Source organism: Pholis gunnellus (assembly GCF_910591455.1).
Source record: "Pholis gunnellus genome assembly, chromosome: 2".
Taxonomy (NCBI): domain Eukaryota; kingdom Metazoa; phylum Chordata; class Actinopteri; order Perciformes; family Pholidae; genus Pholis; species Pholis gunnellus.
The window spans coordinates 20324329-20348072 of NC_136536.1; the positions used below are offsets into that span (position 1 = coordinate 20324329).

The following is a 23744-nucleotide window of genomic DNA, read 5'->3' on the forward strand; positions in this document are numbered from 1 at the left end:
AATGAGTTTTTTTTTTAAGAGTACGACTGATTCAGTGCTCTGTGACTGCGTAGTGTCACTCACCTGTTGCAGCTGTTTGGAAATGCGTCTGAACACGTGATAGTAGAGGTCCCAGGCCTGGGTCAGGTCTTTCACGTTTCCAGAGCGCATGTACTTCCTGCACCAGTCCTGAGCCTCCATCAAGTCCCTGCCGTAAGCCTGTGGCATAAAGTGAGACAAACACACTCTTGTCCTTGTACAATGACTCATTCAACTAAACCAAAAATGGTTTGCCAAAGTGCGACTATAAAACTGAAAGTCACGGTATTAAACATCACTGCTCCAACTTGATTAATCCAGGGTTCTTCAGTAAGTATTTTGTTTTTCTGCAAAAGGCAGCCTGAATGGAAACATTCAGAGCTGGGGGTCACTGGTATGACTTATGGCTGTGAAGTAAATAGTCCTGTGTACAAACTCACACTCATTGTGTGATGACTAAATATACATAGTTCATTTTACAATGCCTATTCAAAATATTCATCCATTGTTTGGATTTACAGTGTGTTAATGACTAATCAACAGATAAGACTAATGCAAGAGTGAAAACAAATCTCTGCAAACTGATATAATTGAAGTTTACAAAGCATTTATTTACTTTTTCCACATCTTCAGAAATAAATTCAGCAACTTAATTAGGAACACAACATTTGTATTTGAGTTTCTATAACAACAGTTTAAAAAGACATTTGTGGCGTAACTGTTGAACACAACAAGACTGTCGTGCAACTTTTAATCAATGTCGCACGGGGGACACGCAGAGGCTTAAGTTTGTGGTGTAAACTCGAAATTCAACCCCAATCTGAGATGGCACGCACCTGGTTGAAAGAGGTCTCTTTGAGGGTCTGTGGTCCCCTCTCCATCATGGCATGTAGAGGCTCCAGCACAGCGAACATGCCCTTGACGTTGCGCTCACCGAAGTAAAGACGCGACGCCTCCTCAAGGCCCTCGTGCCACATCTCGTGCCACAAGATGGCCACCCGGATAAGCTCCTCACTCACCTGGATGAAGGAAGATGAATACGGTCAGACTGATACTGCCCCTCCAAACTAAGGGGTATAAGATATCAGGCATCTGGTCTGCATGGATATTATCTACATAATATCTACATTCATTCATTCTTTTCACTTCATGTTTACCGTACAGTGCACGGTAGAGGCAGAGGAAGAAGTTCAGATTTTATGATATAGATTGATGCACATCTGTAACGCACATCTGTAACGCTACCACTTTCGTTTTTTATGGGACCAAAGACTAAACTTGAATGTGAAACAGAGAGATGGAGGAGGCAACGAGAAGAAGCAACTGACACATTTATTCTGCAGGCACAAAACAGACAAACAGAAGTTTTACCCCTCAAGAAACGACCTTTTCTAAGTAAAGGGTGAAAATGATTTTAATGAGTAACGATAAACAGCAATAATTAAATTCCTTTACCATGATGGCCTGCTGGACCAGAGCGTTGCAGTGTTCGCACATGTTCTTCAAGATCTTGTTAGCAGCATTGTGGCGGGCTGTGGTGGTGGACTTGGAGGCCACGGTTAGTGGGTAGATCAAAGCCTGGCGGTGAACAGAGAGAACAATCAAAACACTCAGCGACCGTGCCGCTTTAAGTTACCACAAAAGACGCGTTCTTGGTTCTGTTCTGAAACAGCGGTATGCGTGAGCAGACTTACTTGGGGATGATATCGTCCGATGTCTGTAAGCAGCTGGTGGATGAGGCGGCCCACCAGGGCGCGAGGAGTGTCAATTCGAGCGATGAGCTGGGGGATCACCTGCACAGGCAGAGACATAATGGAATGAAACCTCAGTGACCTGGCTTTACCTGTGTCATATAAAATATCGCATCGACACCACAAGAGCTCAAATCAAAAAGCTTTTTTTTTATATTTTCTTTTGAAACGCCAGCGATACCTTTTTGTCCTGTCTAAATGCATGGTTCATAGGGACACTTCTTTATCTCTAGGCTAACTCCTTTTGTGTGTGTGTGTGTGTGTGTGTGTGTGTGTGTGTGTGTGTGTGTGTGTGTGTGTGTGTGTGTGTGTGTGTGTGTGTGTGTGCGTGCACATGTATTACCTGGAGCCAGGTGTCTATTTGAATGGTCTTGATACCCTCCACCAGGGCTTCGTTCACTTCAGGCCAATGGCCGTAGTCAAACCACAGAGTCAGAACCCTGAACAGAACAAAAAGCAGTGCCAAGTTATTAAGGATCATGACACGGTGCAGTCACAAGAAAACCACTAGAGGTCCTCCCATCCCCACGCACCACTTCTGCTAAGGGGGTCCATGAACATGGGTGCTGTTAGCTTGCTTGGACTACTCGCGCTTCAGTCACTTAACTCACCTGAGTGTGTCCTGCAGGTTATTGCCTCTGGAGAGGGAAATGGAGCGGAAGAAACCTTGTACAGCAGGAACTGTGTACAGGAGCAGCGTCTTGGAGAGGTCCTGAGGGGGGTCAGCAAACAGCAGATGCTTCATGCAAGAAAAGAAGCTATTAGTGAGAAGGTATTGTACTGGTGTCGGACATTTGTGGGGATGGCGAGGTAAATGTACTTGTATAGCGCTTTTCTAGTCTTCCGACCACTCAATGCGCTTTAACACAACATGTCATCATTCACCCAATCACACGCTGATGACAGGGGCTACCATGCAAGGGGCCACCTGCCCATCAGGACTATCTAATCACTCATACCCATTCGTACGCCGCAGGAACAATTTGGGGCGTCTTGTCCAAGGACACATCGACATGGACTAGCGGAGCCGGGGGTCTGCGTCATTATTTCTACCTTGGTTGGACTTGGAGTGCTGGGAGAGGAGAAGAGCACCTGTAGGTGGGGGTGAAGAGGGGCTTAATTCTCTGTGATTCTCACCTCATTGACCTTTTTCTGTCCCGGTGAGGGCACAGGACTGTGGTCGGTGCTGTCAACCTCGCTGTCGCTGTTGCTGGCTTCGCTATTAGCGCTGGCAGCGCCAACGTGCCGCAGCTCGTCCCGTCCATTGGTCTGGTGTTTGTAGTGCAGCACCGCTTCGAAGTTCATCACCGCCCAGGCGTGCCAGGCCTGCGGACAGACGACACAAACTGAGTGAAAAAGGATAAGAAGCGGTGACTGGAAACAACTTGCATTGTTTGTGCATGACGCCATTTTCCAGTTTATTGAGGGACAGATGTCTCCTGGGGGGGGCTGTAATTATTCTCATGCAAACATATAAGTTGGAGCTGAAGTTGGTGAGGATGGATGGGGAGAGGGGTTAGCAGAGCACCACAAGTATCAACAATCGGATGATCACAATAAACGAGCCGCACGCAGGCAAAAACTAAACATGATTGGTTAGAGGGCAATAAAACGGGTTCCAAAGTTATCCTGGTGACTCGTCAGTGTCGGGGCAACCCCCTGCTGACACAGCTGGGGTTTTAGTGCGGCTATAGAGAAGTCAAAAGTGAAAGGTCAGAGTTAAAAAGGGAGACACTGACCTTGTACCAGTTGCGGTCATGCTCGGTGGAATGGCTGTAATACTGCAGAACCTTGGGGATGGTGCTCTCGTTGATGCCCTGCAGACTGAGCTGCCACTCCCCCAGCTTCAAGAAGCACCTACACAGGAAGGAAAGGGATAGATAGAAAGACAAGAGGGGGACAGTTCAGCCAAGACTATCATTTAAATTACACTCTGCCCAGCCTGTTGTAAGATAGATTGTTTGCCTTCTGCACCAACATTTATAAAAACGGCACGCTAACAAGGAAGTGGTGCCCGACCAATGAACCTCCTATGACCAGCTTCGATTCTATAAATGACAAACACACTTGCTGACATGTTCTGGCATTCAACAGAAAAAAGGTTACTGAGGTCAGAGGGCAATGCTGTTCATAGAAGCTCTGCAACAGGAACTAAATCAACGACTATGTGAGTACATACGAGACAACGAAGAAACGTCAGCAGGAGTTTAACGCCGTGCTTTTTGTTGTCATTGCTTCTAGAGAGTTGGCAGTGACATTAAAAAGGAGCCGGATACAACAGTTTGATGTCACGCAGGCATTTATCAAAAGCATCGCTACTAAAGGCAGCAGAGTGTGTTCATCTGCTGAAAGGTTCTGGGATCACAGCCGGAGACTTTCAATTATCCAAACATTTTTTTTCCTTTAATTTAAACCGACTGTGAGCTTTGTGGCATTCTGAGGAGGACTTAGCTCTATCCCTCAGACAGACAGACAGACAGACAGACAGACAGACAGACAGACAGACAGACAGACAGACAGACAGACAGACAGACAGACAGACAGACACACACACACACACACGCTTACAGGCAAATAGTAAAACTAGCCGTGTTTGGAGCGGCCAAGACGTATAACTCACACACAACTACACTAAACTGAGCAACTGGCAAGCGCTGCATTGTCGGCCCATCCACCAGCAGCCTGAGCACTGTTTGCAGGGAATTGCGTGGTTGCCTCTGAGTGCTTTTCCATGCGAGCGCACAGTCTGGGTTCAGCGCGTCGATGCCAAACTGTTTCCGTAAACTGTTAGCAGGTTGAACTTTTGGGGAAGAGGCCGGAGGAGGACGGGTGTGTTTGGGGACGTTGGAACAACATGTTTGTTTCGAACGGTGACGGCAAGGGTCATTGATCTCTAGTAAAAAAAAAACGAAAATTCCACTGGATTCTTTGGGGAGAGAGTGGAGGCGTCCACGTGACTGTGCGGACGCGAGCGTCTGACTGAGCGGTCCAGGTGTGCTCCATACCACGCGGCCGACCTGTATTCATGAAAGTGTGTCAGCACGTCTGGAGAGCACCCGTCCTGACTGACATTATACAGGTGTTTTCCCCCCAACATGCATTCCTCAGACAGACAGAGTCACGGTTTTTCACGATGCAAAAGTGAAGAGAAAAAAAAAGAAAAGAGGAAAAATAAAATGCCCCTTCTGCCTGTTGTCACGCTTGTGTGCTGCCATGTATGATTTATGAGATGGGCGGCTGCACATGACTGGCGTGTGTTTGTCCACAAGACCAGAAGAGACTACTGTATGATTTACTGTACATAGGATTATAGCTGTCTGCTGCCAGCTCACACTTTGTACTTGTTTTCAGACGTTTGACCAACATGATACTACAACAACAACAACTATCACACCTAAATGAGAAGGCTTACGATATCCTCCTCAAATATTTTCATGAGCCCACAAGAGCATGCAAAACAACTTCTGAAGTCATTCCCGGCAATTTTGGGGAGAATACAAAACTTTCCATTCTCTAATCCCCCAAAATCAGCGTCTGAGAACACATGGTAGCTATTTAAATTTAAAGTCACGTTTTTTTCCCCAAAAAAAATTCCGGTGTTGTGTTGACAACTGCTTGAAACAGACTCCAAACAGCTTCTTCTCCCACAGCGTGGCGAGGCGATCACAGTGGAGCAGTGCCAAGACTCTGCCAGGGCTGTCAGCCGAAGAGCACAACACCCGGTGAGGGGAGATGAAGGCGCAGGCACACCCGGTCCTTTTAACGCTTGCGGGCATCGCGCCATGTTTGGTAGCCGTGTGGGACAAACTGTACAAACAGGACCATTTTTTGGAGACGTTTGAGGTGAGACATTTGGCCCACGGCGCGCCAACGGTCTAGCAGGAAAGGTGCTAAGCCGCATTGGGTCACGCTCATGGAAAAGAAGCAGAACGCACCGTACACGACCCTGTGTGTTTACAACACGAGGGCAGAAAATACACGAGGTTACTTTCTCCTGACTTCGGCGTGTTGCGTTGTGTTTTCTCCATCGTGCTGGAGTGGGTGTATGGAGGCTGGCACACAGAGGCACAATCTGGGATGTAATGCTGCTGAAGCCCAGCTAAATGCATGATGACCCATTGGCACGACTTCAGGTGAACTTGACCTCCTCTCAGGAGCTTCACTGGTGATATTTACTGGAGTCGGTCTTATCTGTGCATCAGACTGAAGAGATACAGTGAGCTTTCTTCAAAGCACTCAATGTTTTAAATCTATCTCAGTACTTGTAAAAGCTTGATATGAAGAACTTTACATGTAACGCTACAACATATTAGTTTCGACATTGCTCCCCTCCCCCTGTCCCTCTGTGATGGGAACTCAACTGCTCGCTATATTGTAATAAAACTATTATCACTTTCCTTTACTGGTGACTTTTCTTCGTGAGGTTAGCAGATGAAAGCAGCAGGTGCTGAACACTGCTCACTTTCTCACAAACCACCAAGAGGAGTTTCTCAGTTATTTGTCTACATTCACTGACTGCACTCACACATGCTGCTTCTGACTGATCTCCAGCTCGCGTTTACTCAATGGCAACATAGTTTACAGATGCCCCTTGGTTCTGTTCAAATGCCTTTTACCACAAGAATGTGCAGGTGGTACTTATTAACCTGGATAAGGAATCGAGACATTCTAATGTCAAAACTACTTTGTGGTAATGTAAAACGTAAAAGATTTCAGATTTTGTGAAGTATCTCTCTCCACAACAGTCCACTGAATTAAGGACTTGACTCAGTTTTGGGGTGAGCCTTTGAGATCAAAGCTAATGCACCAGAACTTTATTTGTTTGAGTTATTTTAATCAAATGACAGTTAAAAATGTCTGGGATTCTATCTGCATTTTGGGCCATCGCTACGGAAGCCTTGAGAGCCAAGTGAGAAAAAGAAATGGTGGCCCATTTTCCAAGTCTGATGTAAATCATTTTTTCTCCTGCGTTTATGACTTAAAGATAAGTGGGGAAAAAAAGAAGAAGGAATCAGGATAATCAGGGCAATCTTTTTAAGTTACTAGTTTTTTCAGTGAAACGGCTGGGGCAAATCTTTTTAGGTTTCTTTCTTTTCATCTGTGAAAACAAGTGTCTATTAAAATGTTTATGTATGTTTAGCTGTAATACTCATTTTGGCCACAAGAGGCTCAAGTGCACTACTACCCCATGTTCTAAATAGGACTGAAAGCATTCATGTTTTCTTCCGGGTGAGTTTTAATTTCTCCATGCACTCTAAACACAAGGTATATATATTTAACAAGTTATGTAAATTAAAACTCACCTCGTCATGAATGCTTTAAGTCCTATTTAGAACATGGGGTAGTAGTGCACTTGAGCCTCTTGTGGCCAAAATGAGTATTACAGCTACACACACTTAAAGAAATAATCCTGACAAAGAAAGAGAAAAAATCACCTGTAAAAGCTTTTTCCACCCACCTGTTTAAAAAAAAAAAATGTTTTTTCCCACTTGTCAGGACTTCCGTACATTCATCATTAAAATGTCTGTACGGGTATACAGACACTTGATATCCACCCGTTTGTTTTTGACTTGTCATACTGTAGTAAGAGATGCACAGGTGTTACTAATAACGTCAACGATGGCTCTGCTCTATTGTCCCAGTGAGTAGCCGATGACACCTGTGCTTTTCCTACTGTGACATGTGAAGGGTTAGGGTTTCAGAAAAAGGCAGACCTGGCCATCAGTTTGTGGAGCTCCTGCTTATGCTGCTGGTCCTCGGCAGCGATGGCGTGCTGGGCTTGCTGCTGCATCCCTTGCACAAAGTGCTGCATGTGCTGGAAGGCATCGATCTGGAGAGACACGAAGCAAAAGGCAGGTAGAGCGTCACCGAGAGAAACACGCTGGTCTGTGGGCTTTTGGTTTGGGACAAACAGTGAACAGAGTTAAATTGACGAGGGCACGAAGTTGTCACACTCGATATTTATCTGTCTGTCCTGCCAGAAGTGACACAACTATATGCCATTTGTTATCATCATCTTACTGCTCCTACAGAGCAGACGGTCAGTTTAATGCTGGACAGCTGGAAGCTTATATTACAGCCAGGACGACTGTGACGCTGCAAAGTAGAGGCAGCCGTGCCCAAATTCACTCAGGAGCAAACAGTCAATGTGTCCTTTCCCGATGTGTGTGTGTGTGTGTGTGTGTGTGTGTGTGTGTGTGTGTGTGTGTGTGTGACCAGTGCAGCTGGCCCGAGCAGCAGCAACGCTTATGCTCACACTTACCTAAGTCCCCTAATGAGACCTGCGCTCTGGAGCCACAAACACTATTCAACACCTGGCAATAAATGCCGGTGTGTTTATGTGTGTTCGAAGGGGTGTATATACTGGATATGAGTGGGTGTGCTTGTGTGTGCGCTATAGACAAATGGCACAGGGCAGAGCAGTTCAATCCCAGGCTGCTCCGGTGACATGCGTGCACACCTACAGTGTGCCGTTAGGTCACCACTGCTGGTAGTTGGAAGTTTGGCGGCTGTTCTTGTCCTGGACGCTCAGCCACAAAAAGCACAGCTCGTTCAGAACAAACATTTATTATTAGCGCTAATATTAAGTGAGGCTTACTTCATCCACTGTTGCCATGGATACAAGAGAATAAAAACAATATTGACCGAAATGTAACAGCTGAGTTGGTTTTACTGATCGACCCAGGCTTTTAATAGGGAAGATTAAAACCTCTCAGAAGTTACTAAAGACTGAGCGGTTTGTAAGTTGCTGCAGGATTCTAAATCATTAATGCAAATTTAACCAAACTCCCCAATTTATGAAACACTGTAACAATGTCAGATCTGTCAAATCAGAAGAACACTTGCACATCTCACGAATCACAATACAATAAATCATAATTGTCTACTCAGACAGTTTCCTCAGAAGATAAAGCTGCTGTGAGAACCTCGTGAGCATATACTCAGTAAATGAGGCCCCTGGGAGTCTCACTTATAAAACAGTGCATAGGATCCAAACTAAATGTTAACACACGTGCAAAGGAGGAAACGCACGTTCGGCAAAACATATTCTGATTTAGAAAACCTTGTGTACGCAACATCCTTTTATAAATCACAACCTGTAAATGTGCGCAGCTGGTTCATCCTCACACACCGTCCTCCACACGCCCACATTCAACCATAAATGGTCAATGCAAAGCACCTTATGAATGTGGATGAATGAAAATGAGCCTGCTGATCTACAGCGAATCACGGCAACTACCGAGAGAAAGAAAACTCATTCCCTCCTAATTCTTCCATTTACGCAGCCCTAACAAAGTATCTATGGTGCAGCAGAGTGTCACCGTGGTATTTATATGTTTACAGCGAACAGACAGATTGCTTACAAAATGATCGCTACAATCAGTGGTATCCACCACCCTGGATGTCATTTCAAAGAAGAAAGTTTGATAGATGTGCACAATTCATTTATTTATTCTTTCTTTAATGGCATTATAATTAGGACAGAAATCACATTGATTTCTAGCTGGCTAATGCGACCCCATGTTTGAAAGGCTTCAGTGTGGGCCGCATCTGCAGCTACACCTCGTGGGTCTGTTTTCTGTAGACGGCCAACCAAGGCCGTGTCATCAGCATACTTAAACAATCTAGAACAATTCCCATTGATCGTGAATGTATTGGTAAAAAGAGTGAATAAGCACAGGAGGAAGAACACAGCCTTGTGGGCAGCCTGAGCTCACAGTCTGACATGCTGCCCCTGACACAGACCCTCTGTGGGCGGCAGGAGAGAAAGTCTCTGATCCAGAGAACTATAGACTACAGAGAATTGATGTTGAGATCAATGAGCCTTTAGGATGCATACGGTGTTTTGTAGCTGTATTAAGCAGAGTCAGCACAGCGTTGCCTGTGCCTCTGTCGCTGTTGTAAGTGAACTGGAGCGGATCCGGCATAGTGCCCACAATGCTGGTCCAGTGGCTGGCCTGAAAGCAAACTTACACAACATAACCTGTTGGCTAGCTACCTGCGTATACAACAGTGAACTTAATTTATACAAGAATTTGCCATTTAAAGTAGGCAGCCCTCATTACGTTGTCAAGTGAAGGTTGGTTTAATTTTATGCTTCAGGTTTACCGTTTTTATATTTGGTACAAGCTTCTTCTTTTCAGAAGGCTTTTTATGGTTACGGTTACCTGAAGAGAACCTACTACACTAAATATATAATAATAGTTCTGGTAAGCTCAGTCATTGTTAATGATCATAAAACACCTCTTCCAGATCCTGGTGGGTCGGATTCATTAAGCGTGACAATACAATCACTGGGCTGGTTGCAATTTCCATTTTACGGTTTGTTGGTGTTAATGTTTCTCAGGCGGTTTCCCTCCCAATGTTCAATTAATTAGCTGTTTATGTCACTGACGTTCCAGTAATTTAAACCCTCCCAATCTGGAAAATTTGAAACTCTGATTGTTGCCTCATGTTGCACTAAAAACTTCCACATAACAGTAATGAACATCAGAACTCTTTCGAAGATAATCCGATGCCCGTTGCTGTTTATCCTAAAAAAGTAATACCTGTTTTTTTGCCAAGTACAAAGACATATATACACATTTAACCATGTGAATATTTGTCCAATATGAGCATGGTGTTAATACTGTATATACTGTCAACCTACGTCATGTATGTGGTGCAGTCTGCACCGTATAAATTCCTTCCATGTGTACACACACTGGGCCACTAAAGCTAAATCTGATATATGATTAATATATAAGCATTACACTAAAATGTCGACTCAACACAACAGTTGTTGTTTGCTCCTACCTTGCGGGCGCTCTTCCACATGTACTTCATATAAGCGTAGGTGACGTGCGGGTGGGCCGTGGGCAGCGGGTGATCAAGTTGTTTGGAGGGGTCGACGCCCAGAAGGAGCACCAGGGTCTTATGGGCCAGTGCCTGGTGGGATGAAGAGGTAAACAGAAGCAAATAGAGCAAATGACTCGCAAGATCATTTATAGTTTAATACGAACCCAGTTTTTAGGGGCCCCGAGATAATAAGAGCTTGATAAATTTCTACCTTGATAATATTTGATTACATTTGTTTTCTAAAAGAGTAAAAGTAAGTCAGAGCTTGAGTTAGTGCTAAAGATTTTGTGAAGACAGAAAATGGTAAATGTCATTTTTTCCAACCCCTTGTAATCACATTTCCTGCTACGTTCGACGTTGGCCAATCACATTCTCTGTGTGTGTGCATGAAGTGAGCGGAGAGAAAAATTGGCCGATTGTCTGCCATCCCTTGCAATCAATTAGAACAACAGTGAGGTAAAGGATGGAAAATTGCACCACTTAAAATTCTGCAGATATGCAGACTCGGGTTTCTAAACAGTGTGATTGAGGGTGCTGCGTTACGTTCATCAGCGCCAACTTAAAACAGGTTGAAATCAAGTTAAATTTCATGGCTGCTGTTAATGTTTGCACTTAACTCAGAGCTCAGCTTACCTTTTTCCGTTTGACAAGTCGGATTTAATCAACTCTGATTCATTCCTCCTAAATGTTATGGAACCGTAATAATCATGCATGATCGGGGGTCCGATCGGAGACGACTGAGGGGCTTTGTACAGATATGTCGACGTACTGACCAGGCGTCCGCTCCTGCCACAGAGGCTGGCATACTTCAGCCACGTCCTCATGTCCTCGTGGGGGCTGATGACAAGCGATCTGACCATCAGGATCCTTTGCCAGTCCTCTACGATGCGCTGACAACCCTGGAGAAAAAAAAAAAAAAAACACATAAAGATCACGAGGGACAGACGGTTAGATGCATTACCCTTTTGTTACTCCCCTCAAAAGAGAGCAACCTACTCGTTAAACCTCAAGAGAATGAACACATGTGAGAGAGGGGCACGGTTGAAACCCAGGGGGCTACTAATGCAACCAGTGGTCCCTGTCTTAAACATGTCCACACGTGACTACACATTCACGTGGCAGAAAAGAAAATTTCACAATCACAGGTCTGTATTCATACATTTATAAGCACCATTAGCTCACTTTCACGCTCTAATATTCTCTCAACCTCGACCTCATTCATCATTGTGATATAACACAGTGCTGCAGGGGGAGGCGACACGGAGAGGGATCCAGCTCCGGTGAAAATAAGTTCGCTCTGTATAATCCGCTCTGAATGATTTCAATTTAAGACAAGTCTAGGGCGGGGGTAGACAAAATAATATGAACATGAAAAATGACTGATGTTACCCGATTGCATTTACTGACACTGCTACAAGTAAGGGTCATTGTAGGTTACATGGCAACTAGCAGTGACAAACAAGGTCTTTAAATCAGTGCTGGGGTGATGTCTCAGAGTTTCAGAGATAACACTACCCATCACCACCCAACACGTGCTTACTTCATGGTTTAATCTTATTTGAAACTTGTTTGCTGTATTCCTTAGATGGCAGCAGAAGTCTGCCGGGACAAGCCTTTCAGTAAGCTGTGAAAAGCTGAGGCTAGATTTAAATACTTCAGTTTCTGCAGTGGGCTTACCATGACGGGATAAGAGGCTGAGTGTACGTGAAATCTGGCAGAAGCTCTGTTCAGTGATTAGAAGTTTAGTCTGAGTTTAACTGTATGAGACCACTGACATCATTCTGCTGAGAAGCGATGAGGAGGTGCTAAATTAGCCGGTTCAAGCAACTTGATTGAAAAGAACAGCCGATATCATCGGGGGCGTCACCATGAAACCGCAACATTTCGGGTTTGAATCCAGCTGTGGATCATTGTCATCTCCTTTTCTTTCTCCCAACATTTCCTGTCCGTTTCTTCAATGTATACTATCGAGGAAGGGCAAACATAGAAAAGAAAGTAACAAAATAACAAAAGACGTTGTTGGGGACATTATGAAGTAGCGCGGCGTCATGGGAGTTCACAACCATTACATCATTGCAGTCATATTTACTCAGCATGTTTATCTAATAATTTGAGATTCAGGCGTTCAGGAGGTTTACCCTGGGAGCCAAACTATCCGCAGTAGTCTCCACCTCTCCAAAAATAACAGACCCAGTGATTAAAACTGGTAAAACACTGAACAAAGAGGTTTCATATTAAAAGTCTGTGTTCAGTGGCAAAGGGACGTCCCGGAGGAGCGACGAATGTTTACTCAGCTTGTTTCTCTAATAACTTTAAGATCCAGACGTTCCGATGACAAAATATGTAGTTAAAAATAACCAAGATCTAAAATGTGCAGTGTAAAAATGAGGCTTAAAACTGGATTCAAAAATGATTTATGACAACTTCTGCAGACAACCCTGACGCACGTTCAAAGTAGATATGACTCCATTGACAGGCGACCAAAAGACACGGACCGTTCCCTCGTTTAAAATTACTACATTTTTCTAGGTTAGAAAATTCTTGGAAACATTTGGGTGAAATAAACATGCACAACTCAACAACATAAATAAAATAGGTCGTCTGGCTTTTTTCAGACATTTTAATGTGGAAATGTTACATATTAGACCTTTATTATATGGAATTGGCCCAATAAAAGTGTGAGTAAAATGGTTTGAAAGTGTGTGCGTAGAGGAGCGCAGCAAACACGAGCAAAGGACGAGAAGAAGCAAAGAGCCCAAAATTCCAACAGGTCGCCACAGGGATAGAAGTGCAAGAAACTCACTCTGACACATTTACCCACAGGCGGTGGGGTGCAGTGTTTTCATACGCTCTCTGCCATACCTATACTCCTTTGATGAGGGAGAGACTGGCATTGAAAGAAAGGAGCGGGACAGTGACTCCCAGACAGATGTGTGAGGTCAGCCTCCAATAAATCACCTCAGAGAGAAGAAACACCAGCTCAGGTGCCATTATGGGCTGCTCTGTTTGCTAAAGAAGACCCCTCTTGATCCTAAATACCTCCCCCAACCCACCTCCGTCTGGAAAAGGTTGAGATGATCAAGAGTATCTTTAATTTACTGCACGGGGTTTGAGTGGGTGTGTGTAAAGGTTTTCATTCAATGGTCAAGCTAATTACACAGAAACTTTTGAAATATGAAAAGGACATTAGTACGAGTTAGGTGCATTTCTAACAGCTGGGCAGGAAAAGACAATATAATCGCCCTGGGCTGCAGCGAGGGTGAAGGATGACGCAGGTTTTAGAAATTTCCAAGATACCAGTAACATCTGAGCAGGATATGAAGAACAGGAACGCCAACAGGCAGAGAGGGTAAGCAGCATTATAAGCGCTGTATTAAACCGAGCAGCTTGGCTGCAATGTTATCAGGAGTGGTGCATCACAGGTCGATGGCTTTTCAGTTTTTCCGGCCCGACTCAAAATTCTTCCCTCAACATGCACATACCAGGCAGAGGCCTTTTTCAAACAACCACATCTTGAAGGCCAACATGGAAACGATGAACTTGAACGGTATCATCTTAGATCGGATGGCATTTGTCTCAAATGCCAAAGACTTGGCCGGCGGCACAGTTTTCCTCAACCGCTTGCCTGAACGTCCTGCTGTCTCATTTAACAACACGTACAACACTGTAATTCATAATTAATATAGATAATAATAGTAATTATAATCAGACTCAGGAAGTAGGAAGTTTGGATGGGGTCTTTTCTGAATATTCCTACAATGATCATTTCATGCAGGCGATGGCAAGTAAGGGCACCGATGAATGATGTATGATATTATTATTTTTTAGTGTGTTGGTGTTTTTTTTGGGGGGGGGGGGGGGGGGGGGGGGGGTCAGTTATATTTACTGAGTAGAACAAACTGAAGCTCATGATTTACAAAACCTTTTACTGTATATTCCAACTCTCATGTATGGTCATGGCTTTCAGTTAATGTGAAAAACGATCCGAACACGGGAACAATTGGTCAGATTGAGTCTCTACGAGAGGGGTCTGAAATTTAAAGCCCGCAGGCCAAATCGGCCCCCCACGTCATTTTATGTGCGAATCCGCCAGCAAGTAAAAAAAAGTTAGACTTGATACAATTTACAATTGTCCTCTGCTCCCAAAGCTGTAAACCTAGGGGAAACACTGCAGTTATTTACCAATACGTTAGAAGTAGTTACATTTACACAGTCTTATATTTACAACCGGCCCTTTGAGGGCAACCATGATGCTGATGTGGCCCAGAGTGAAAATGAGTTTGAGACCCCTGCTCTACGAGGTTCAAATCTGATATCACTTTGTCATCATCCAACTTACACTAATATAAGCGACCTGCTATGTGAATGGAATCGAAGGTGAACGGGTGGTTCACATGCTGCTGCTGCCGAATGCATTCAGAGGGCAAATATTAATTTGGACTCATTACGGCACAAGATCACCTCATTTCTTTCATGATGAGAGAGATGATAACAGAACTACAAGGACAAACCCCACAAATCACATTTGGCCACTTGTGGACAGTGTGCTAAAAACATTTAATATAAAAAAAGAAAATAGATTTTCTCTTCTCGTTTCTTTTATTTGTCGACACAGCTGCAAGGTTGTGAATACATTTCTGGAGACAAATAGACTATTTTGGACAGATTGTAGCTAGTTTTGGCTGCATGTGGAACATATCTTTGACTTAGTTAGCACTCACCTTCATCTGTTTGTTCAAGCACAGTAAACTTACCAGAGCCCAACATGATTCTGCTTTTACAAATATACTTCAAAATGTAGAAATAAACACCCAAATCTATCAGACGGGGAATCTGCACTAGCTGAGGTATTAGTGTGTGTATGTATGGCGTCTGTCTTGTAATGTTTCCCATTAGTAACAGTAGCCTTTCCAACAGCTGTTTCACATCTGTAGTTGCACACGTGAGAGTGCTAATGTGTGTGTGTGTGTGTGTGTGTGTGTGTGTCGGTCAGTCTATCATACGCTGCAGTTACCTGAAGCCTCTCCCACCATGTTTCTCTAATGATGTCCCTCCTCTCTGGCACCAGCTTATACTGGATCACCTCCTCGAGCTCGGACAGCATCTGGGAAGACACCATGGCCTGGAGACCAAACACACACACATTAATTCTTATCCACACGTTCATTAATATAGTCGCAAAAGCTCCCTTCTGTGCAATATTTTAAAAAAAGGATCATTAAAGCTTGATCAGAATCTATAATTAAATGCATTCAGCATGCCACTGAACCTTCATCAAATAATAATGCTTTTGACTTCTAAAGAAGCTAGATCAGAGACTTAAACTTTTTATAAGAGTGTGATGCCGTGGCATCATCCTTCTGCACATGAACGCTGTGAAAAATGAGATGGTGGACTGAAGCCAAGCGCTGAATATTTTTTGGCTGACACACTTACCCCGTAGGCTCGACTGTAGCTCTCTCCGGCCATGGCTGTCAGCTCAGCATCCAGGAGGTCTCTTGCTTTGTCAATACACTACATGAACAATAAACAACAATAAAACATTTACAGTGTGATCTTTTAATGAAATGAATGTCTGCCTGAATGTTGCACTGATGGTGCAATTGTCAACTAGCTTCTGAAGCCGCAGCACATCCTTGACATGAGACAGAAGGTTTAATTCATGACCTAACTAAGTTGCCTGCCCAAGATACTCTCAGTAAAGCTAACAAATAGCAGTTTCCTCAATAACATATGGCGAGCACGACCCCGGCATGTACACACATAACACAATGTCACACCGTCCAAAAAAACGTCTCGCATCAGGACCAGCCGGGATTGGACCAAACCCAGGGAATGAAAACACCTTGTACAAAGTGTACAAAGGCATGTTATTGCTCGCTGCTCGCACCCTTTCTCGTTTAAGTCGAGCCAACAGCGACACATAAGTGCAGCGAGGACTAGAACGCCAGCTTCTTTAGCAAAACTGGTTTGATGCAACGCTGAGTGCCAAGTGTTTTATGAGGAGAGGGAAATGAACAGTGTGAAAGCTACGCAACCGTGGTGGTGGATGTCAAATGTATCTTTTGAAAACAGCCTGATTTTGCATGCCCATTCGGCGACGGGGAGAGGGGTTTGAGAGGGAATTGAGAATAGAGATTGAATAAAATTGGGTTAGTCATGGTTCCTTCCAGAACAGTGATGCAAATTCCCCAAAATGCTTTCATGATGTTTAACCAGCTCACACAGTACATTCATGCCCTAAAAATGTTTTCTTGGGGTGTATTACCGTATATTACTGACTCATTGGTAAACTCAGTTCCCTGACTTTTCGTAACAGGACAACACTTCTCCAAACTCAAGTACACAGCAGACATTCCTTCAGCAGGGAGAACCCTGAGGGGTGGAAAATAAACAGCTGAGAGAACGACCCGATCCAGAGCAGCAAAGGGGGACAAACAAGGACACAGGTACTGTGGAGGAAAATGTGCTGATTTCTCGGACTTCCACAGCCAATGTTTTTGGGAACTGTTATTAGGTGGGAAGGTAAAATGAGAGAGGTTGACTGAGGAAGCTCTCTGAGGCCGGTGCACACAGCTGTTTCAGAACGACTCCCACCAATCTTGGGGGGGGGGGGGGGGGGGGGGAAGGAGGAATGGCGTGCCGAAACAGCTCTTCAGGCATGCACAACAAGAGGAGGGGTTGTGGGAGGGCGGCTGGGACGAGGTGACAATGAGGCTGCTTCTTTACAGCCTCACCTCAGTTATGGTCCTGTTTACTCCTGAATTACTGCTATGGGGCCTCGTTGGAAATGTGCAGTCCAGACGACTCCTGATAAATGCAGTGTCTGGCTTCTGGCAGCACAAACAAACCGTGACCCAATCTCCCATTCGCCCACGTAAAGGTTGATCCTACTTACTTGCATAGGTGCAGTCAGATCACTTTATCATTGCAGCGTGATATGAAGGCCTCTATGTGAACGGTTGGAGCCAAATCAACTGCTGGGGGGAACTCGAAGTTTGTGAAAACCATGAGACAATTTGCTAATCAAAGCGCTGGATATATCACGATTCTTGGCACAGCCACGGACTTCTCTACTTTGGGGGGGGGAAGCATGACTGCCATGTCTACACGTCATCGCTGGAACAGACCAAAACACAGAGATTTATAAAGCAAAGTAACCTGAACCCTTTCACAAAGACACGCGGTGAAACTCCCGGAGCGCACGTCTGGTTGTTGGGGGGTATGGGCGGGAGGAAAGGAACAGCCCTATGGAATCAGAAGGACTTAAGTGCGAGGATTACCAACCACATCCGGAAGACTAGACTGAGCTCATGTTGACATTTAAGCTTTCACCCTTGCTCCATCTGCTTCTAATTCCTCTTCACTCATTGTTGAGCGGCCTCATTGTTGCCAAGAGTCAAAAGTCTGCTTTTCCTATTCAGCTGATGTCGAATCCTATGGGCCACACCTGGATCCAATCTCCAAATTCGAGCTGTGGAGGGAAGAGGGGGCACCGAGAGCAGGTCCCCCGGGCTTTGTGGCGAAAAAGGGAACTTGGAGGATGAGTTCAGGGAGATTGGAGGCGCAGGTGTCAACTGGTGTCAGTGCTGGAGCTTGTGTTCGTTAGACAGCTTGAACAAATCCATCCCCCGGGAGCGTGAGTTCATTTAACATCCCAACCTTCATCGATTGAGGAAAACACCGCCCTGACCTTGTTGACAGGCTGACAGGGATCTGTATTTGTTTGTGGCTGAACGCTGCCGTGATTTACAATTTCAAGAGTTACATAACATTTCCACACCACGGTGTAAAAAGGAAAAGTGCATTTCACTCTTTTTTATGAAAAGCCTGAGCTGATGGGGGAATTTGATCCTGTCTGGAATAGCCGTAAAGTCATTTTTATGTTTCTTTACAGCATTGGTTTCCAATGATTTTAACATTTCATAACTCGCTATAAAGATTAATGAAAATTCCAGACACCAGACTCCCATGTGGCATGTCTTTATGAGATGTTTTCTAAAAATATAGACTTTTAATGTGCATCAAATGGGGGAGGGGGGGGGGGTAGGTCCATCGGGTGTATTTGTGAGTGGTGATGTAACCCACCTGCTGGGCCAATGAGAAGAGGTCCTGATGCAGGGCTAGCACCGCTCTATAAAAAGCGCCATCATGTGTGTCTCTTGGGATCATACACGTGTACTCCTCCATGCTGTCCCAGTGCCCTGGAGAGACAACAATCAAGTTACCAAATAGCACCAAAACTGATTGAAGCAGGCAGTTTTTATTAAGGACTGAAACGGCTATTTGTTGGATGTCTTGAGCCCTAACTTAGCAAGACTGAGGCAGGTTGAAGTTTGACTGTCACTGCAGTTTTGAACAACAGTCCACCTCAGCTTGCTAGAATATAAATGATTGCAACCTCAACATTTGGCTTCCAACTGACAAGAATAAAAGATGGTCTGATGGGTCTGCGGGTTGGGATTCGTCTCAAGGTTTACGATTGATTTAAGAAAGTCAGAGCCAGACCGCAGTCCTCTGAGGAAGCTTCTGCAGTGTGGTCGCTGCTTTTCTCCACCGTTGCACGTTACGATATGTCAATGTTATGACTGGATACCATTCCCATCTGCTTATGTGAGGGGGAATTGGCCAGAGCCGTAACTGTTTTCATTGTTTTTCTTCCAAATATTTTCAATTGTAAGGTCATATCTGACGTGAAGTGGTTACCTAGACCCCAGGCGGCGGCAGCAGCCATACGAGCCATCTTGGCCTGGGTTTCCTCGCTCACCAGCGTCCATTCCTCGCAGCACTGCTGGTGCAACTGCCCCCTGGAAAACAACAATCGCAGGCTTCAGATGGTAAAAAAAAAAAGAAGCAGATCCAGTGATGACATCAGTTATTCTGAAACCAATCTCAGCTATCATCAGGTTCACTTGCAAAAACTGAGGCTTTTAAAACTTGTCTAAAGCGATGCTATACTGCACTGGTCAAGTCATAATCTTCAACAGAATAAAAAAAAAGTCCCAACAATGAATACATGCATGTTAAGACACTGAATGTACTGTTCCTGCACTGAACAGCTGAAGCTATCCGTCACCAGAATAGCCAAGCACTTCCAGCCAAGAATGAGAAGGAGATAAGGCTTTCTTCTACATCTGCCATTATTTATTCCTTCATTTGTTCCTAAAGAGGAACATCTTAAAATCAGTGTACCATCCCAAAAGAGTCTGATAAAAATCAAGTGTCCCAGCAAACAGATGGGATGTTCCCGTTGGGGTCAGGTGCATCCAACCAAGACTAATTCCTCATTAACAACAATCAGTACGGCATTGTCTGGGAGATCAAACCCGCCGCATGTGTATTACAGGCAGGATGCTGGAGCGAGCCTGGATGAGGGAGAGAGACAGAGGGAGGCGCAGACAGAGAGACAGAGAGAGGCAGGTTTGGACCGAGGTAAGTGAAGTGGAGCCGTTCTGCAGCTGGCTGGCTATCGTATAACATGAAAGCAACGAGCACAGAGCGCTCCGGTACACTGGCCGTACGTTTGTCTACGGCAGACAGACAGAGCGAGTCCAGCAGAGGGAAGAGCTTGACTTTTAATTTGACTCAGCAGACCATTATTCACGTCTCTGGAATTTTCATTTCAGAAGTTGCTAGAATAAAACTTAAAAGGCGACACTAATTTAGTAATTTAAGGACTCTTTTAAAGGCCCTTCACTACAACCCATTGGTCCACCTGCACGGGATTGTTTCACTTGAGCCTCTTCTCAGGACTGTGTGATCCTCCCTCACTCTCTCCTTAGTCTCCTTGTACCTACTTGGACGGGATAAACAGTCAGTTTTCACGGCACGCGTTAACGATGACTCAGCTCCTTTAAAAAGGGTTCCAGTGAACCATGACAGTGAGTCAGCATGAACACTAGCAGCACCAGGGAGCTAGCTCACCTAAATGGAATGGTTTTTATTAGCATATCATTGTAGGTCGCGTTGCATAACTCCCAGTAGGTCTCTGGGGAACCCTGCGCAGGTTTGTGGAGCATCTTAAGTAACATACAAAAACACAAGTAGTGCTGAATACAGGGACTGACTTCCTGGTACTTTGCAGTATATTCTTGCCAACATCTACTATCATTTTTACTATCCTTATCCAATAAAAAGGTTATTATATGAACTAAAACAAAAACAAAAAAGCCTTTTCATGCTGCTACTTCAGTAGCATTACTTTTTATGCTTATTGGCTTTTTTTCAGATCAACTGTGTGGAAACATTTCATTTTTCTTTTTTTAGTCTGTAAAAGAAAGATATACAGGGGTGTCCAAAAAAGCGGCTTTATCCCACACACAAGCCTCCATCCCCAGAGCACAACATGCCAAAACAGCTGCATGCTTCAGCTTGAGGGCCAATTAGCAGCATTTTGTTAGAAATGAAGCAGCTCTTGTGATCAGCAAGTTGATATGTGAGGACTAACACAACGGAGAGGCCCAATCACTTTGAACCCACAATACATACGCTAAATTGATTGGACATTGTAGGCTTAAGGACGCTTCAAAGCTGTCCAATGCTTAACTAATGTTTGAGTTCAACTGCCGAAAACATTTAAAAATCTCTCTCACCAGTTTAGGATTATCACAGAGAGCGCTTGTACAATACCCGCTTACCTTAACGCGGAACAATGTGCTCTCTTGAGTCTGATCTCCTCTGACTAATGACCCGGTCAACTGTTACATCATCTCCCCGCCTTACCCGTCCACACACAAACGTACACAGAGTCCCTTCAGCTGAATCATCGTCTTGTAAAATGACTGAATCACTTTCTAGTGAAATGTCTCATAGTGTGCACAACAATGGCCCATAGAGGCAGGTTACATAAGCAAATGAACATCTGCTTAGAGTCACGGGCCCGGTGACGATCCACATATTTGGATCCCCCTCGGACGTCTTGTGACTTTCTTTTTCCCTTAAAAAAAAAAAAAAAGTGCTCCTTGAAGGCAGGCGGTCGTTATGGAGTCGAGCCTCAGCCGTGGTGAGGTTTCATTGCAGCAGCGGCGCCTCTTACTGTCGTTGGATGCCTGTTCGGTAAAATTAGGAACGTTTCGCTCTCTTTTTTCGACTACTCATTAAAGGCCCTAATGTCAGGACTCATTAGGAATTAAGCGGCCAACGAAAATAGAAAATAGGAGATGGAATAGCTCACTGCAAGTATACTACCTCAGACAGTCTTTATCCGTTAGAGCCGAGGTTGAAAACTGAAGAAACATGTATACTAAAGAAAAACAACTTATGGTAAGTTGAATACAGTCAGCAAACAATAATGCTGACTCTCTGAGTGTTTCTAGAGGAAGAACACGGATTTGAACGGAGTGTTGCAGCCCCATATGACTCCCGACATACCATTCTCCCAGGGCCTCTAAGCAGCGCATTCTGCCCAGGATGAGCTCCGGATCCTCTTTGTTCATGTCAATCTTCTTGTCATATGCAACCAGAGCATCCTCCCACTCGTGTAGCTTCTCATACCAAGTAGCTTGTATTTCCTAGTAGATAAAAACAAAAAGTAGACACATGTTTGTTATGTTGACCGTTTGATGATGTAATAAATGGTGGGAGTTTTTTTTGTGGTAGAGATTAAAGATTCCCATTTTAACTAATCAGTCCTGGACCTGTTCTATCTAAACGTTGAGCTCATGTAAAAGTTTTGACTTCCTTTGGGAGATTTCATACTGTACATAGATCTCCTTCGACCTTTACTGAGGATTCCCGACTGCTATGCCAAACAGGGAAACCTCGCGTCCTCTTAACAGTAAAACTTTGCAGACGATCGCCTCATAAACAAGGTTCCCGGAAGTGCACAGCGAAACTGAGTCTTTTCCATAGGGGTCCTAGCAGTTAAAAAACATTTGACTTGACTTTAGGCTAAAAATAACCACTTAATACATTGAGTTTGTCCTCAACACCAGCTAAGCTTTGAATTTGGATTTGTGGCAACAGTGGATTGTAGAAAAAAGGAAAAAGACTGCGTATTAGTAACTCTGCTCGCTAACGGATTTGGGTTTTTTTAGCCGCTAGGCACGAATTGACATAAAAAGGTTATAATCTCTCATTTACACTCGAGTGTACACGAGAGGTATATAACTTCAGTCCATCATAGCCCTCAAGATGAATGTCATGGCTGTTTTGAGTGTCATCTACTTTCTCTCTGATAGATTTTGATGTCAATGTCCTACCTGTATCTATTAAAGTGTTTCACAGTAAAATAAATATATAATTATAGTATCATTTAGACACGTTTTTCATCAAGAACTCTTGAGTAATTCATATACAAATAGTCATTATAAGGGTGAATTCTTCCTTTAAGTCTATAATTCGTACTGATCCTAAAAAGGATTTCTGGTAGATCCAATCAAGCAAACAAAACCAAAGTTACTAAAAGATGCAAGTTTGGTAACAGTGAGGGGGAACGATCAGAAAATAATGTAATGGATGTGGAAAATCTGTGTGATGGTGTCCAATGCACGTCCACAATCCACTTTACAAACCACTCGCCTTTAAGAAATAGACGGTGGAGACGCATAATGCAAGAAAATCCAAACAACCTGTCCATAGGACAAAATGTCCATAATTCTGCTGCTTGCAGTTGACTACTGATCAGCAAAGCAGATGGTTTTTCCACGTGCTGCACATTAAGAACAGGGTGTTCTGGGGGCATGCGTCTCCAGCGGCCCTCATCCCCATGTGTGTATCGGGGAGAGGATGTTCCCGGGAAGACGTGTATGTGTACAAGAGGCCACATGTAACACAGCCCAGTATGAACGTATTCAGTCTGAAAATGCATCAAGAAATGCAAAGATCTGAGTTGGTGAGGGTTGTTGCTATGGTTACAAGTGACAAAATGTTTGTTTTTTGCAGAGGCCCTCTGCAGTAGCTGGCCTACTGTGCCCATGTAATGGTATGATTGAAAAAAAATAGAAAAAGGAGGCTACATTTCTTTGTCCCAGTGTCTGAATGCAACCCAAGATAAGGTTTCCTTTTTTTTTTTATATATACTCACCAGTTCACCAAAATGCTTCATGGCGTACTCCAGAACCCCTGATGCGGCTTCTGGCTGCTGTAGTTTATTGTTGATGCTGCAAGATGTGACAAAAGCAAAGACAAGCGTTTAGA

At 44.2% G+C, this 23744-nt stretch overlaps 1 protein-coding gene across 1 annotated transcript in view; it reads right to left on the reverse strand.

The window, feature by feature from the left end:
• The window catches only part of mtor (mechanistic target of rapamycin kinase), a 91648-nt gene that overhangs the window by 10037 nt on the left and 57867 nt on the right, over positions 1-23744 (reverse strand). The window contains exons 29-45 of the mRNA XM_079168517.1: positions 23632-23707; positions 21978-22117; positions 19314-19414; positions 18696-18811; positions 16044-16121; positions 15622-15729; positions 11381-11506; positions 10566-10697; positions 7484-7599; positions 3509-3626; positions 2907-3095; positions 2381-2481; positions 2113-2209; positions 1713-1811; positions 1474-1596; positions 855-1037; positions 64-198 (exon numbers count right to left, since the gene is read on the reverse strand). Of these exons, the coding sequence (XP_079024643.1) occupies positions 64-198; positions 855-1037; positions 1474-1596; positions 1713-1811; positions 2113-2209; positions 2381-2481; positions 2907-3095; positions 3509-3626; positions 7484-7599; positions 10566-10697; positions 11381-11506; positions 15622-15729; positions 16044-16121; positions 18696-18811; positions 19314-19414; positions 21978-22117; positions 23632-23707 (2038 nt within the window). The remainder of the gene's footprint in view (positions 1-63; positions 199-854; positions 1038-1473; positions 1597-1712; positions 1812-2112; positions 2210-2380; positions 2482-2906; positions 3096-3508; positions 3627-7483; positions 7600-10565; positions 10698-11380; positions 11507-15621; positions 15730-16043; positions 16122-18695; positions 18812-19313; positions 19415-21977; positions 22118-23631; positions 23708-23744) is intronic.